The 12931-nt window shown below is 39.1% G+C and overlaps 1 protein-coding gene across 8 annotated transcripts in view; it reads right to left on the minus strand.

Moving 5' to 3' along the window:
* The window catches only part of SULF1 (sulfatase 1), a 190727-nt gene that overhangs the window by 25092 nt on the left and 152704 nt on the right, over positions 1-12931 (minus strand). For all 8 annotated transcript variants that reach the window (XM_048938917.1, XM_048938918.1, XM_048938919.1 and 5 more), the window contains 5 exons: positions 10700-10850; positions 9169-9344; positions 8240-8368; positions 7919-7975; positions 6850-6979 (listed from right to left, as the gene is read on the minus strand). In XM_048938917.1, the coding sequence (XP_048794874.1) occupies positions 6850-6979; positions 7919-7975; positions 8240-8368; positions 9169-9344; positions 10700-10850 (643 nt within the window). The remainder of the gene's footprint in view (positions 1-6849; positions 6980-7918; positions 7976-8239; positions 8369-9168; positions 9345-10699; positions 10851-12931) is intronic.

The following is a 12931-nucleotide window of genomic DNA, read 5'->3' on the forward strand; positions in this document are numbered from 1 at the left end:
CAAACCAGACTACACCTAATAAGCCACATTCTAATTTCCTTTACAATATTATCTGTAAGCTGATTGATGGCATGTATTCCTTCAGTATTACAGACATGTTCATACCAAACATTGATATGACAACATGATAAATACAAATATGAATAATAAAATTCAGTACTTGTGTTAGATTTTTAAATAGTGAAGGATATGTGAAGAATAAGGTCTGTATAGACTATATAACATGTTGTTTGGATCACAGCCAGAAGAATCTTGCACGTTTACCACAGAGCTGATGCTTAGATTCAGCAGCATGTCTCCAGTGACTACCTGTAAAGCCTTAAATGGCTGTAAAATACATTGAGACTTAATCTAACTAAAATTTCATTGTACAGTCTTCAGGCGTATTCTCCAGGCAGAACATTATTTGTTTAGGGCAGCACAGGGATACATTTCCCAGGGAAGACATCCAATATTCCGCATTTCTAATACTGAGGCGAATGAAAAGAAGAGCACAAGGAAGGTCAGTGACTGTGGAATAACATCTACAGCTGAGTTTGGGTTCATGGGCATGCACTTCATACAAACATGTGTAGCACATCACATTTTTCCATTCTGCCCACTGTCAGTGCTCATCTGAGCTGGCAGTAGACTACAGATCTTTACAAGTTTCAGACCTTTGCTGTTTACAAACTGGAAGGTACTGGAGAGCAGATGGTAGGAGATGTATGCTCATAAAACAAACAGACCTGAGTCTTAGTTTGGTTGCTGAGTCATGCAATCTAAGCCGAAATTTTGAACACAAAGCTTCACAGTCTTCATTTTGGGAGGGTGTTTTTTTTTTTTTTCTTTTTTTCTCCCTCTTGGGAAAATTTTACAAGAAAGTTGTGGTTTGTGTAATTTTTACAAGAGGAAAAAAACGTATGCTTGGCTATGGACTCGATACTGATTATAAATAATGGATTGAGTAGTACACTGGAGACTGCAGACCTATCAGCACAAGATCTAAAAAGGCAACTGCTATCCAGGAAACAGTGTTAGGTCCCAAAAGTCAAAATCATACCTGAGGAAAATTCCTATGACTCAGACTGCTGGAGAAAAAGAATAAATACTGATGAATTAACTCAACGTTCTAATTACATGTTTATGTAAGGGAAGAGAGAAAGAAAAAGCATAAATGAAAACACCATTAACATGCTCTTATTTGATATCTGCTAAGTATCCATAAGATTTTGGATCTAAGAAGATGGAGTGAGTTCAACAAAAATAACCTGCCAGAGGATTTAAGAGCAGCTTGCCTCTAACCCTCCTAAACTAACATATATTCTCATCTCAGCTTGTTTCAGTGGAAATTTGAGAGGAGATTTGTGTCACGATAAGGCCACTTTAATCTAGAGAAACCTTTGTTACATGCTATTATTTCTGGTCTCCTGGAAAACTAATAAAATTGTAGTTAAACATTTGCATTAATTGATTCCCATTTTAAAACAATAATGTGGGTAACAATGATGCAGATGAACAAGTATTTCTGTAACGTGTACCTTATTAAAGTAAAGCTGAGAGAGGAAATATGTATTAATATAAAAAAATGATCTTGCATACCATTTAAGCAACAAAAATCATCAATAGTCACTACTAAAACAACTGAGCTCCATCAGGTGACCTCAGCAAGTCACATCACATAACCTGGTGACAAATCTGGCTTACAAACTAAGACAGAAACCATGGTTCCTATCGTAATTTCTTGAAGAGTTCTCTGGGATGTAAAGCAGAGACTGCAAAAGAAACTCTTACCCCAACCCAAGCTCCAGAGCTGAGCAGAGCCCATCCTCCTGCCGCTCCCTGTGCAGTGGGAGTGACTCCGGCCTGCGTGGAACAGGACCAGCTGCGATGTCACTGAGCACAGCTCAACAACTGGGTCGGGGCAGAAGCTAAAAGCCAATTTGTTTCTGAACATGGCAGGTGACCCATATCTCATTGACAAGACAGACAAAATTTTGCAGCACTTCCCAGGTTATGAAACTGAGGAGAACAAGGATAACAAAAATCCTCATGCGTAGGAATTAAGCAAGAAAAAAGATCTGAAGCACATGCAATCACTGGAAGGAACATCTGGAGGTCATTTATTCCAACCTCCTCCTCAAAGCAGGAACAACTTCATTAGGTTTTGAAAATATCACTGGATGGACCTTCCACAGCCTTTTGGGCAACCTACTCCAGTGCTTAATCACTCATAGTAACATTTTTTCCCATACACCTACTCAGAATTTCCCTTGCTGCAACTTGACCATTGCTTATAGCCCTTTTGCTGTGCACTTCCAAGAAGTGCCTGGGTCTGTCTTCTCTCTAACTAGCTATTAGTTAGTTGAAGGCAGCAATTAGATCCCCCTTGCCTCTGGAGAAACAAACCACTGCCCCTCCTGACCACCTCCAGGGTCCTCTACTGGATGAAATCCAGATTAACAGAGGTCCCAACCCAAATGCACACAGCATAGAGGCAAGTGATCATTTCCCATGACCCATTAGCTCTATTCCTGCTAATGCAACTCTGTATGCATGGTTCTCCCTTCTGCAAGGAATCACTGTTGGCTCAAGTTAATGACCAGCTGAATGTAACTCAAAAGTGAGCATATCTGCGCAGTCATGTACATCACATTTCTGCTATGCTCTTGAGAATGTGACAACTTTTGGGAACCATTCTCCCATAAAGAGGATTACGAAAAATAGCAAGGTGAGGATGGACTACAATGAAAATGAGCCAATCTATGAATCTCTGAAAAAAAATCACAATAAAAACAGTTTAACTGTATTTTGCATGTGCATTTTGTAACCGTATTCTCTTGAAGAAATTAAAACAGTTTCTATTTGGTAAGCAAAAACCTTGCTGATGGGCAGCTAACTGTACTCTGTAGCCTAAATTTCCTCTCTTTTTTAGACATAATTATGAAACAATTACAGAAATTACAAAGATGTTCAGTATTTTCTTTTTTTCCTTTTTGCTTAGCCACATTTGAGTAAACATTGGAAATTGAAAAAAAAATATTGAAATTTTGAAATTTTCCATTTAAAAAGTGTCTTAACTATTCCAGGTTACTTATTTAATAGAAAACAAATTAAAACAATTGTTTTCCTGAAGATGCGATCGTTAGCAGGTCTCAGGATCACACCTCATTTTAAAACAAGAAAAACATTTTTTATTTTTCAACTCCCAATTGCATTCTCTATTTCAAATGAACTGGATATTGAATAAAGGTAACATGAAGAACATGCTCTCAATATACTAGACAGTGCATTAATTTGCACTGTTCTTTTAGTTCATTACAGTTCCAGACATTTACAGCAACTTCCCAGTGATTAATAATTGCATTCTTTAAAAATTTGTCAGCAATCACATATTTTGAAGGTGATTTTAATTTAAATGATTTTAAGTGCAACTGAGTAGTGTAAACGTAGGGAGTATGAGCAACTATCATACGTTAACATTAAGGTATTTTTCTGCATATGCACCCAAGCAATTGAAATTAAAGATACTAACCTCAAAAGACAAACAATTGAAATTAAGTTTGACAAACAAATATTACCTCCTTTTCTTTTCCAAGATGTGCAAAACAAGTAGATGAAATCTATTGGAGAAACCTATTAAATGATGATCTCTCAGTATTAAACAATGGAAACCATCTGGGCTAACGTGAAATCATTTGGTCCATTAACTTTTAATTTTCTTCAAGAATTTTTCTAAGTGGAAAAATTTTGCAGACACTCATTTCACACTGCAATGCCTCACTGAAGGTTATGTTATTACACTGCTGCTCCTTAGATTCACATCCAGTTTATTCTTCACTGTTTTGCCCTTGAGTATCATGCGTAGCCAGTCCCTGCAGGAGAAGCTGCCTATGCTTCACAAGGTTGGAATGCGAGTGAATGCGGCGTGAGATCCACGGGTTGTGCACCATGGATTGAATGAGCCCAGAGGACATCAAGAGGATGTGCTAATGCATCTCAGGACGCTCTGTTTGCAGGTGCGTTGAACATCGGTATCCTTGCAGGATGCCTTCAGGATGTTAGACGGATCAGGGACAGCTCTACTGTCTTTGCTTAGGAACATAATTCATATGCACTAAAGGCAAGGACTGAAAGTTTCTCATAAGAAGATCACTTTCACCATGTCTTTCACTCAGCTGTAATGCCTGGCTGCTGGGCTCTGAGAAGGTATCTTCTGCATCTAGAAGTCCCATAGGTGGGAAAGGTGGTATCAAGCACCACTGCTCTTGTCAGCTCTTTCTAAGCTCAGTGCCTTCCCCTTCCTCTGCTTTTGGATCAGAGGTGAGTCCCAGCACAGGACATAAAGCCAAGTCTGCCACTGGGGACTGGGAGCTGGGTTAGCGGCAATGCTCCCATCTGCTTCAATTGTGATACCTCATCAGGACACTTAACCTCATCTATTCACATGTGGAAAAGTTATTACAAACCTGGATTTTGGCATAAGACGTAGTAAATATAAGAAATAATTAAAAAAATATTTTAGTATTTTAAAACTAAACATTTTAGCGTCTAACAGTCTAAATGACTCCACTGATCTACTCTGGCTTTTATAAAAATATTCAGTTTTTCAGATTTAATCTCTGTTTACAATGGCAGTGTTTGAACTCCTGAAAACTTTGCCCTTGGGTGAGACTGCGATATTGTGCACACTCCCTTAAAAGTGGCTGAGTTTTAGGAGCATGTGTGAGGTGGGAACTGTGGCAGAGAAATGGACCACGGATGTGCCAGCCAAAACATACTCCCATCCAACCTGGGATTAACGGAGATTTACCGTAACACTACGCTCTAATGAGTGACAAGAGCAAGGTGAGGAAGGAACATGTCTGTAAGTGCACAAGCTCTCCAGAGTGCCTTTGGGTTTCTTTTACAGGGCTCTACCTGCCCTGGGTGAAGCTCCGTGGGTGGCTGCAGATGCAAGCACTGCACAGTAAGGCTTTATACTCCCTTCAAAACAGTAGGTCGGTATTTCAGTGCCAGGCCTACAGCTGGCTGCAATGGCCTGAGAAAACATCTGAGGGGAAAGCGTGAGTGCCTGCCTGGGAGAGATCGCCTTGCACTCCTCAGGAGAGGTGTACAGAGATGGGGACGAGGGGGAAGGCAGAAGGGTGTGATGGTGCCCATGGACCTTGCCTGCACTACTCAGAGATGGAGTCAGTGGGAAGGCATCCCATCTAATTCTTCCCCAGAAAATTCAGCTTCATACACTGCCATGGATACAGTATTAATTGAGAGTCAGCTGAACAAAATTTGGGGTGTGACTCACTTTTTCTTAATTTCATAGAATTATTTAGGTTGGAAAAGACCCTTAAGCTGATCACAACCTGCCATCAACATAGCACCACCAATTTCACCACTAAAACATGTCCCTTAGCACCATGTCTACACATTCAGGTTGGATACTAGGAAAAATTTCTTCTCAGAAAGAGTGCTGAAGCATTAGAACAGGCTGCCCAGGGAAGTGGTGAAGTCACAGTCTGTGGAGGTGTTCAAGAAATACAGAGATGTCACACTGAGGGCCATGGGTTAGTGGGCATAGTGGTGATGGGCTGACAGTTGGACCAGATGATCTTAGTGGTCTTTTCCAACCTTAATGATTCTATGATCTCTTAAATACCACCAGGATTGGGAATTCCATCATCTCCCTGGGCAGCCTGTCTCAATCACTGTTCCAAGGCTTTCTTCATTCTTTCCATGAAGAAATTATTCCTAATTATACAGTCTAAACCCACCAAGGTGCAACCATGAAGCCATTTCACATCCTATCAATTGTCACCTGAGGAAAAGCACTGACTCCTACCTTGCTACAATCTTCTTTCAGGTAGCTGCAGAGAGCAATGAGGTCTCCCTCTCAGCCTCTTCTGGATTAAACAACCTCAGTTCCCTCTGCTGCTCCTCATATTTCTTGTCTTCTAGTCCCTTCACCAGCTTTGTTGCTCTTCTGTGAACATGTTCCAGCACCTTAATATCTTTCTGGAAGTGAGGGGCCCAAAACTGAATACAGCACTCAAGGTGCAGCCTCACCAGTGCCAAGTACAGGGGCACAACCACTTACCTACTTCTGCTGGCCACAGTTTCTGACACAAGCCAGGATGTCACTGGATTTCTTGGCCACCTGGGCACACTGCTGGATCACATTCAGATGGCCATCAACTAACACACTCAGGTTCTTTTCTGCTGGGCAGCTTTCCAGACACTCTTCTCTGTGCCTATATCATTGCATTAGGTTGTTGTGACCCAAGTACAAGACCAGGCATTTAGCCTTGTTAAACATTATACAATCGGACTCGGGGCATAGATCCAACCTATCCAGATCCCTCTGTAGGGCCTTTCTATCCTCATGTGGATCAGCGCTCCTTCCCAACTTGTGTCATCTGCAAACTTACTGAGGGTGTACTCAATCTCCTCAGAAAGATTATTGATAAAAATATTAATTAAAACCTACTTCAAACAAAAATGCCCCCTCGCCCTCCCATTTAGTTCACTTCCCATATAAGCACCACAGAGCTGCTGGTATTGGTGGACTACTCAGGCAACAACACCACTTATTTTGTGAGTAGGCATTTATATCTGTCTATCAGCATCAAGCATCATGCTGAAAATATTAAGGCTACAGGAAGAAGAAGTGACATTTGAATATGAATCACTGTCTGATTCTTTACAGTAATCTTATACAGTAAATATTTCCAAGGAAGGGGACCCTTCCATTAAAGGAGCTTAGATAAATAATAAAGCACAATGATTGCTAAGGATCCAAAAGACATATTCCTGAATTTGTTTTGATATGTATTTCCTTGTGGCACACAGAGGACTACAACTGCTGTAGCTTACCTGTCCTGGCTGTTCACAGGCTGTCTGGTATCTTGCTTGTTGGCATAATTCCTTTACCCTCTCATATTTTGGCAGTTGATTAGATTGCTGAGTGTTTTTATTAGCTTCCTCTTTCTTGCGAAGAAATTTGCTTTAAAAAAAAATAATTGAATATTTAATATACATTTTTCCAAACTCTGGAGATGATGAATTTAACTGGAAAAACAAAGCTAATTGGATGCTAAATGTCTCCAAAGGAAGAAAATCCCCACATTTCTGCTGGAGACCTTTAATGACAAAAAGTCATGTAGTGAAAAAAAGGCTCACTTGATTTTCTGGAAGTTACCTAAGGAGAAATAAAGACTACTGAAATATGTTTATCTGATACAGTTCAGCACCATTCACACATAAATGTGTGTTCTTTCACAAAGGACAATACTGTGAAGCAGTAAAATGTAGCTGAAAAGCCCTGATGAAGAGACTATGGGGCTTCCACACTGTTCTGTAGTACCCACACAAGATTTTCATAATCTGAAAAACTATAAAATATCACAAGGAAATTGCTAAGAACTTTTTTAAACAGAGAAAATTTTCACAACAGGAATTGTCAAGGTGAGAGAGTAAGGAGGTATTAGAGAAAAGAGTATTATAGTCATAAATATCATTTACATGTAATTCTCTTCTTAGTTAGAATAAAAATGAAGAATGCTTCTAATCTGTGGTGGAAAATACAAAATCAGTTGATAAAAGGATATTGCACAGCTGGATATGAAACAGAGAATTGGAAAGAAATGAGTCAGATGATGACATAAGTAGTCACAAGTACAATGTTAAAGAAGGAGGAGGTATAGGCTAGGAGAGCTGCCAGAAAAACATGCTTTCAAAGTTCTTAGGGGGCAGGGACCTCACAGCACAGCAGTATGCAGAGCCAGTGGTAGGAAATGAAGAAACAAGTCAGGTCTGTAAGTTTGCTTGCAAAATTTACAACTTCTCTGACCATAAAGGGAAAGAAGACAGGGCAAAAAACGAAAACAAAAGAGTGTTCCCACCAGGCAGGCTCTCCCAAAACTCTCTCACCCCTAATAATTACCCTCTTTCCACCAGGAATGTGTCACGCCAGATTTTGGTCTTCTTGTTTGTTCGAAACCTGAAAGCAAAATAATAATATTTACTGCTGACACCTATATACAGCACTGCTAGTGTTAACCATTAATTTTTTAAAGCACACCCCTCTGCTTATGTATACCTGCAGTTTTATAGATGTACTATTTAAGAGGGCTTTCAAATGAGAAAAATGTGGTTGCAAGCTTGACACAGTTTATTTTCATTGAATCTCTTCTCCCACTCTGTTGTTGATTTACTTAGGTGTTTTCTCCTGAACTGGCAAAAAAAACTCAAGTCTGAGACTCACCTATTTCCTGGTCTCTCCAAGTCTAGAAGCTTTAGGACAGATTTGCCATCCATATCTGGAGGTGTGTCAAGTCCTGCAATATCCAGAATTGTTGGTGCAAGATCAATATTCAGAACTATCTGAGGCACTCTGTGAATCAAGAGGAAAGGTCATAGTGTCATATGTTCAATATGGAAGTCTTTGCATATCAGAATTAGAATGAGAAAGGTAATGAATGTTTACCAGGGATTTGAAGACGTAAAGCTTTACACAAGAGCTATGTTTAGAAACCCCTCTTTAAAGGCTACAACTGTGAGAGTAAGGGGTCAATACTGCAGAACATCATTAGAAAGAAAAAGCTAAGTGCAATAAAAGGAAGAGGGGCAATTGTCATGTGATACTTTTCTGCTTGACAAGGAGGGCATACAGCCAGCCATTCTGCTGCAGAAGGTGAAGAGTAAAGATAAGCGTCTACTTTTTAAAGGCAAACCCCAAACCTTTATGGTAACCTTCCGGTCAAACCCTTCCTTCTTTACATTAGGGGTGATGAAGCACTGGAATAGGTTGCCCAAAGAGGCTGTGGAGTCTCCTTCTATGGAGATATTCAAGACCTATCTAGACGCCTACCTTTGTGACCTATTGTAGGGTACCTACAATACCTGGGTACCTGCTTTAGCAGGGAGGTTGGACTTGATGATACCTTGAGGGCCCTTCCCCTGTGATTTGTGAAACCCAGCCTTACAGCAATTATAGGTTATACAGTTTTCCCCTCTACATTATAACTTATTAATAATATGCAAAGTGAAAGACATTACTCTTTTTAGGAGTTATTGTTCTGCAGTCACAGGGCATCCATTATGAAATGAAGCTAGACAGAGTGATAATATTACAAGTACTTAGAAAAAATTTATATTAGGTAACAGATTTACGAAAGACATAAGAGAACATACACTGATCCTGGCTCTACACTTGGCCCACGAATAAAGAAAGGAACTCGAATATCGAAGTCATATGGCATTGACTTCCCCTTGACCAGTCCAAACTGCCCGATATGGTAACCATGGTCAGCAGTGTAAATAATGTAAGTATTCTCCAGCTCTCCCATTTCTGCAAGCATTTGGTATAACTGAAATAGAGCACAGGGAAAACTTTAAACATGGCAAAACGTGATTTCTGCATAATCATGTAAAACAATTATTTTACTATTTTAGAATCAAAGAATCAAGCATGGCATCAATGAAATTACTGAAACTGACATTATGGGAATGGGCATTTTTACATCTTGTCTCTACTGTGCTGATGAAAACATTCACCTTAGAAGTTCAGCCTCACATTTCACAGAGGGGAGTTTACTCTGAGAAAAGAGAGGAAACCCAGACAATTATAATACCAAAATATGGCACTACTAATGTAGTTGCATTAGTGTGTCCGAAGTGAATGTATACTGAAACACAGCTTGGGAAAAAAGCTCAGCTACAGCTTTAGGGTAAATGTTATTCAGATTTGATTTACTGTGTTAGTCTACAGCTTTCCCATTCCTTACAGTTGTGGGCTGAGGAAAAGGCTGTAAATTTTTATTAAAGTTTGAAGAAATCTCTCTAGGGGAAGAACTTTGGTCATGGTGCTTGAATTTTGAACAAAAAGTCATGCAAACTACACCTAACAGTTCATGTATCACATTACCTATAATTAGCAGTACACTGCATTGTGTAACTTTTGCAAACACAAGCAGACTGTCACCTGAGTTGCTGTGATTTGCCAATTCCCAAATTTCAGATGAAGGACTAACTGTGAAGGGACTGTGTGAAGTTATCATGTGCTGACCTGCATCTATCCATGAGAATACAAAGGTGATGCATCTTTTGTTTATACAAGTCTTTATATTAGCCCACTGACTTTTCCATTATAAAACAAAATAAAACAAAATAAAAAATAGCAACAGCTTACTCACTCAACAATTAGAAGATGCAAGGAAGGAGTTTGGCACTACACTGAGAAGAATATAACCAAAATTAATATGGTCTGGGAATATGTAGTGCAATTCTTTGCATCTCAGGAACTTTCCCCTGGCTGTGATTGGTGAAGGTAAGGAAAGAATTTACTTAATTTTGTTACTGACTAGTAAGAATGACGAAATAGGGCCTAAGAAGAAAGCCGGAGAGGAATTTCTTTTTACAGGGCATGTAGTGATAGGATAGGAGATAATAGTTCTAAATTGAAAGAGTGTAGATTTAGATTAGATAGGAAGACATTCTTTACTATGAAGGTAGTGAGGCAATGGAACAGGTTGCTCAGGGAAGCTGTGGATGCTGCGTCCCTAGAAGTGTTCAAGGCCAGGCTGGATGGAGTTTTGGGCAGTATGGCTTAGTAGAAGATGTTCCTGCTCATGGCAGAGGTGTTGAAGCTAGCTGGTCTTTAGGTTCTTTCTAACCTAAGCCATTCTATGATTTTGAAGTATTCACAGCAGTTTTTTGAACTCACTCTTTCCATAGAGTCATCAACTGACATCAGGGTCTGAAGTCTCTTGCGCTGCAAGACGTTTGTGAACTCCATGTGGATAGGCAGCATGGGCCCCGTGTACTGCATGATCCAGTGCTTATCCATGTTTGGTGCGTAGTTATAGCTGGGGGTGCTGGGAGAAAGAGAAAGGATCTGAGCACTTGTGCAGTATCATAGCCATCAGGAAAGTAGGAACTTGTTTAATACAGCAACAGTCAACAAATGGTTAAATCACATATTATATGTGGTAGCTAGTATTCCTGATGGAAAATGTTAAACATCACTTCAGTGGCTTCCAATGCTTTACTTGTCTTCTGAGATTTTTTTCAGGCTGTAAGAATGCTAGCAGATTCACGTTATTATCTGGGATACAGAAAGACATATTTGTCAAAAGAACCTGTAATATTTGTCTGAATGATGCATCCCATAAAGATGAGCAGAAAAATGAAGAGTCAGAAATCCAAGATGACTTCTGCTTAGTACAAACGTAAATTGTCTTGATGCTTCCCATGAGAAAACTACCTTCATATAAGTTAAAAGAAACTCACAAGAATTACAGTTTCCTGTGAGATAAAGAATTTCAGTAGCCAGTGATAAGAACAGCAACACCAGAGTTATCAGTTCTTAAGATGCTGTGAAACCATTAATTTTTTCCCCTCCCATCACCAAAGGCATATACAGGCATGGAAAGGACCCTAAGCACAACCTCACAGAGCTGGCTGCCTTTGTGCAAGGTCAGCTCTGAGACAAGGCAGAGTTGCAGCTGGTTCTTTTGACTTCAGATCCATGTTGAGCCTCCATCACTCGCTCTTGGTTTTCACCTGAGACACATCTCAGTGATGCCCCTTGATATGGCAGGTGTGCAAATTCCACCCACGCCAAAATGATGTACAAAACAGAGTGCATTGCCAGAGTAACATCAACTAACAAGACTGAACTAATACTGCTGCCAATACTAGTGCTGAGGAGGAGTATGGCACAGAGTTCTACTCAATCAAATAATACTGCTTTAAGAGTTTGCACCAACATTAAACGGAAGGTTTAAGAGGGGTGTTCTAACCACAAACGTTTGGATTGTTAAAAAAGAGCAAATAAGAGTCAGGAATATCTTCCTATAAATACCACCTCTGAAGAAAAGGTACATCAAAACCATGTGAAAAAAAATTGCTATACAAATGTAAATGGTACAGAAGTTTTCCATCAATCCTCTTTTCATTTTTAGTATACAAGACAACTAAAAGGTGAACTGAAACTAAACAAAATCTGTATCCTGTAATTTTTTGACCTATGTATGACTGTTTTCCTCCTCTACCATTTGCAGAATCTAGACTTTGCTTTTTTTGATGAAGTTTCTCAGTTTTAATTTTTCTGCATTTCTAATAATATGCTGCAGTATTTAATGCATAAATTGTAGCATTACCTTTGAAAAATAAATGTAAATTGCAAATGAAAAAATGCTGTTTTATTATTAGCTTAAATCGATTCCTATGGTTCTAATTTCACTTTATAGTAGAAGCGTTGTTAATAAGTCTTTACATTGTGATAATTTTACAATGTGCATTACATAAAGCCATTTTTTTTCCTAGAGAAATATTTATGTGCAGCTTGCTGAGGTAGCATTGACCAATATCAGAAGATTGTATATTGACAACCAAAGCCTTCCACCACGCCTTCATTTAGCTTTCACTTTTTTTTTGTGTTGTACACAGACATGGAATGGTGGAAGCAATTATCTTTCGATATATGTAAGTAAAACTTATATATATATATATATATATATAATATTAAAATATAAAAAAAAAAAGAGCAACTAAACCATAAACATAGGGAGTTGGACAGCAGTGGTTTAGTGGGCATGGTAGTGATAGGTTGATGACTGGACTTGATCTTAGAGGTCTTTTCCATCCTTAACAATTCTATGATTCTATAATCTTACTGTTTTTGCTATAGTATATTTAACATACAACCAGGTATTCTGAGCATAAAAATTGACTGCACAGCATAATGCACTGATAATCAAGCACAGTAAAAAATGGACTCCATGCTTTAAATGGAGACCACTTTGAGAATTTAGGCAGCATCTGAGTAATACATACGTCTCTAGCATGACCAGCTGATTTTGACTGACCTACTTAGCCACCAGCATCAAGTGAGAACAGGAATGAGGCAATGGTATCATAGGATTTGTGAAAACTTCCTTGAGACTAGGAAGTA

The sequence above is a fragment of the Lagopus muta genome, chromosome 3 (genome assembly GCF_023343835.1).
Source record: "Lagopus muta isolate bLagMut1 chromosome 3, bLagMut1 primary, whole genome shotgun sequence".
Taxonomy (NCBI): domain Eukaryota; kingdom Metazoa; phylum Chordata; class Aves; order Galliformes; family Phasianidae; genus Lagopus; species Lagopus muta.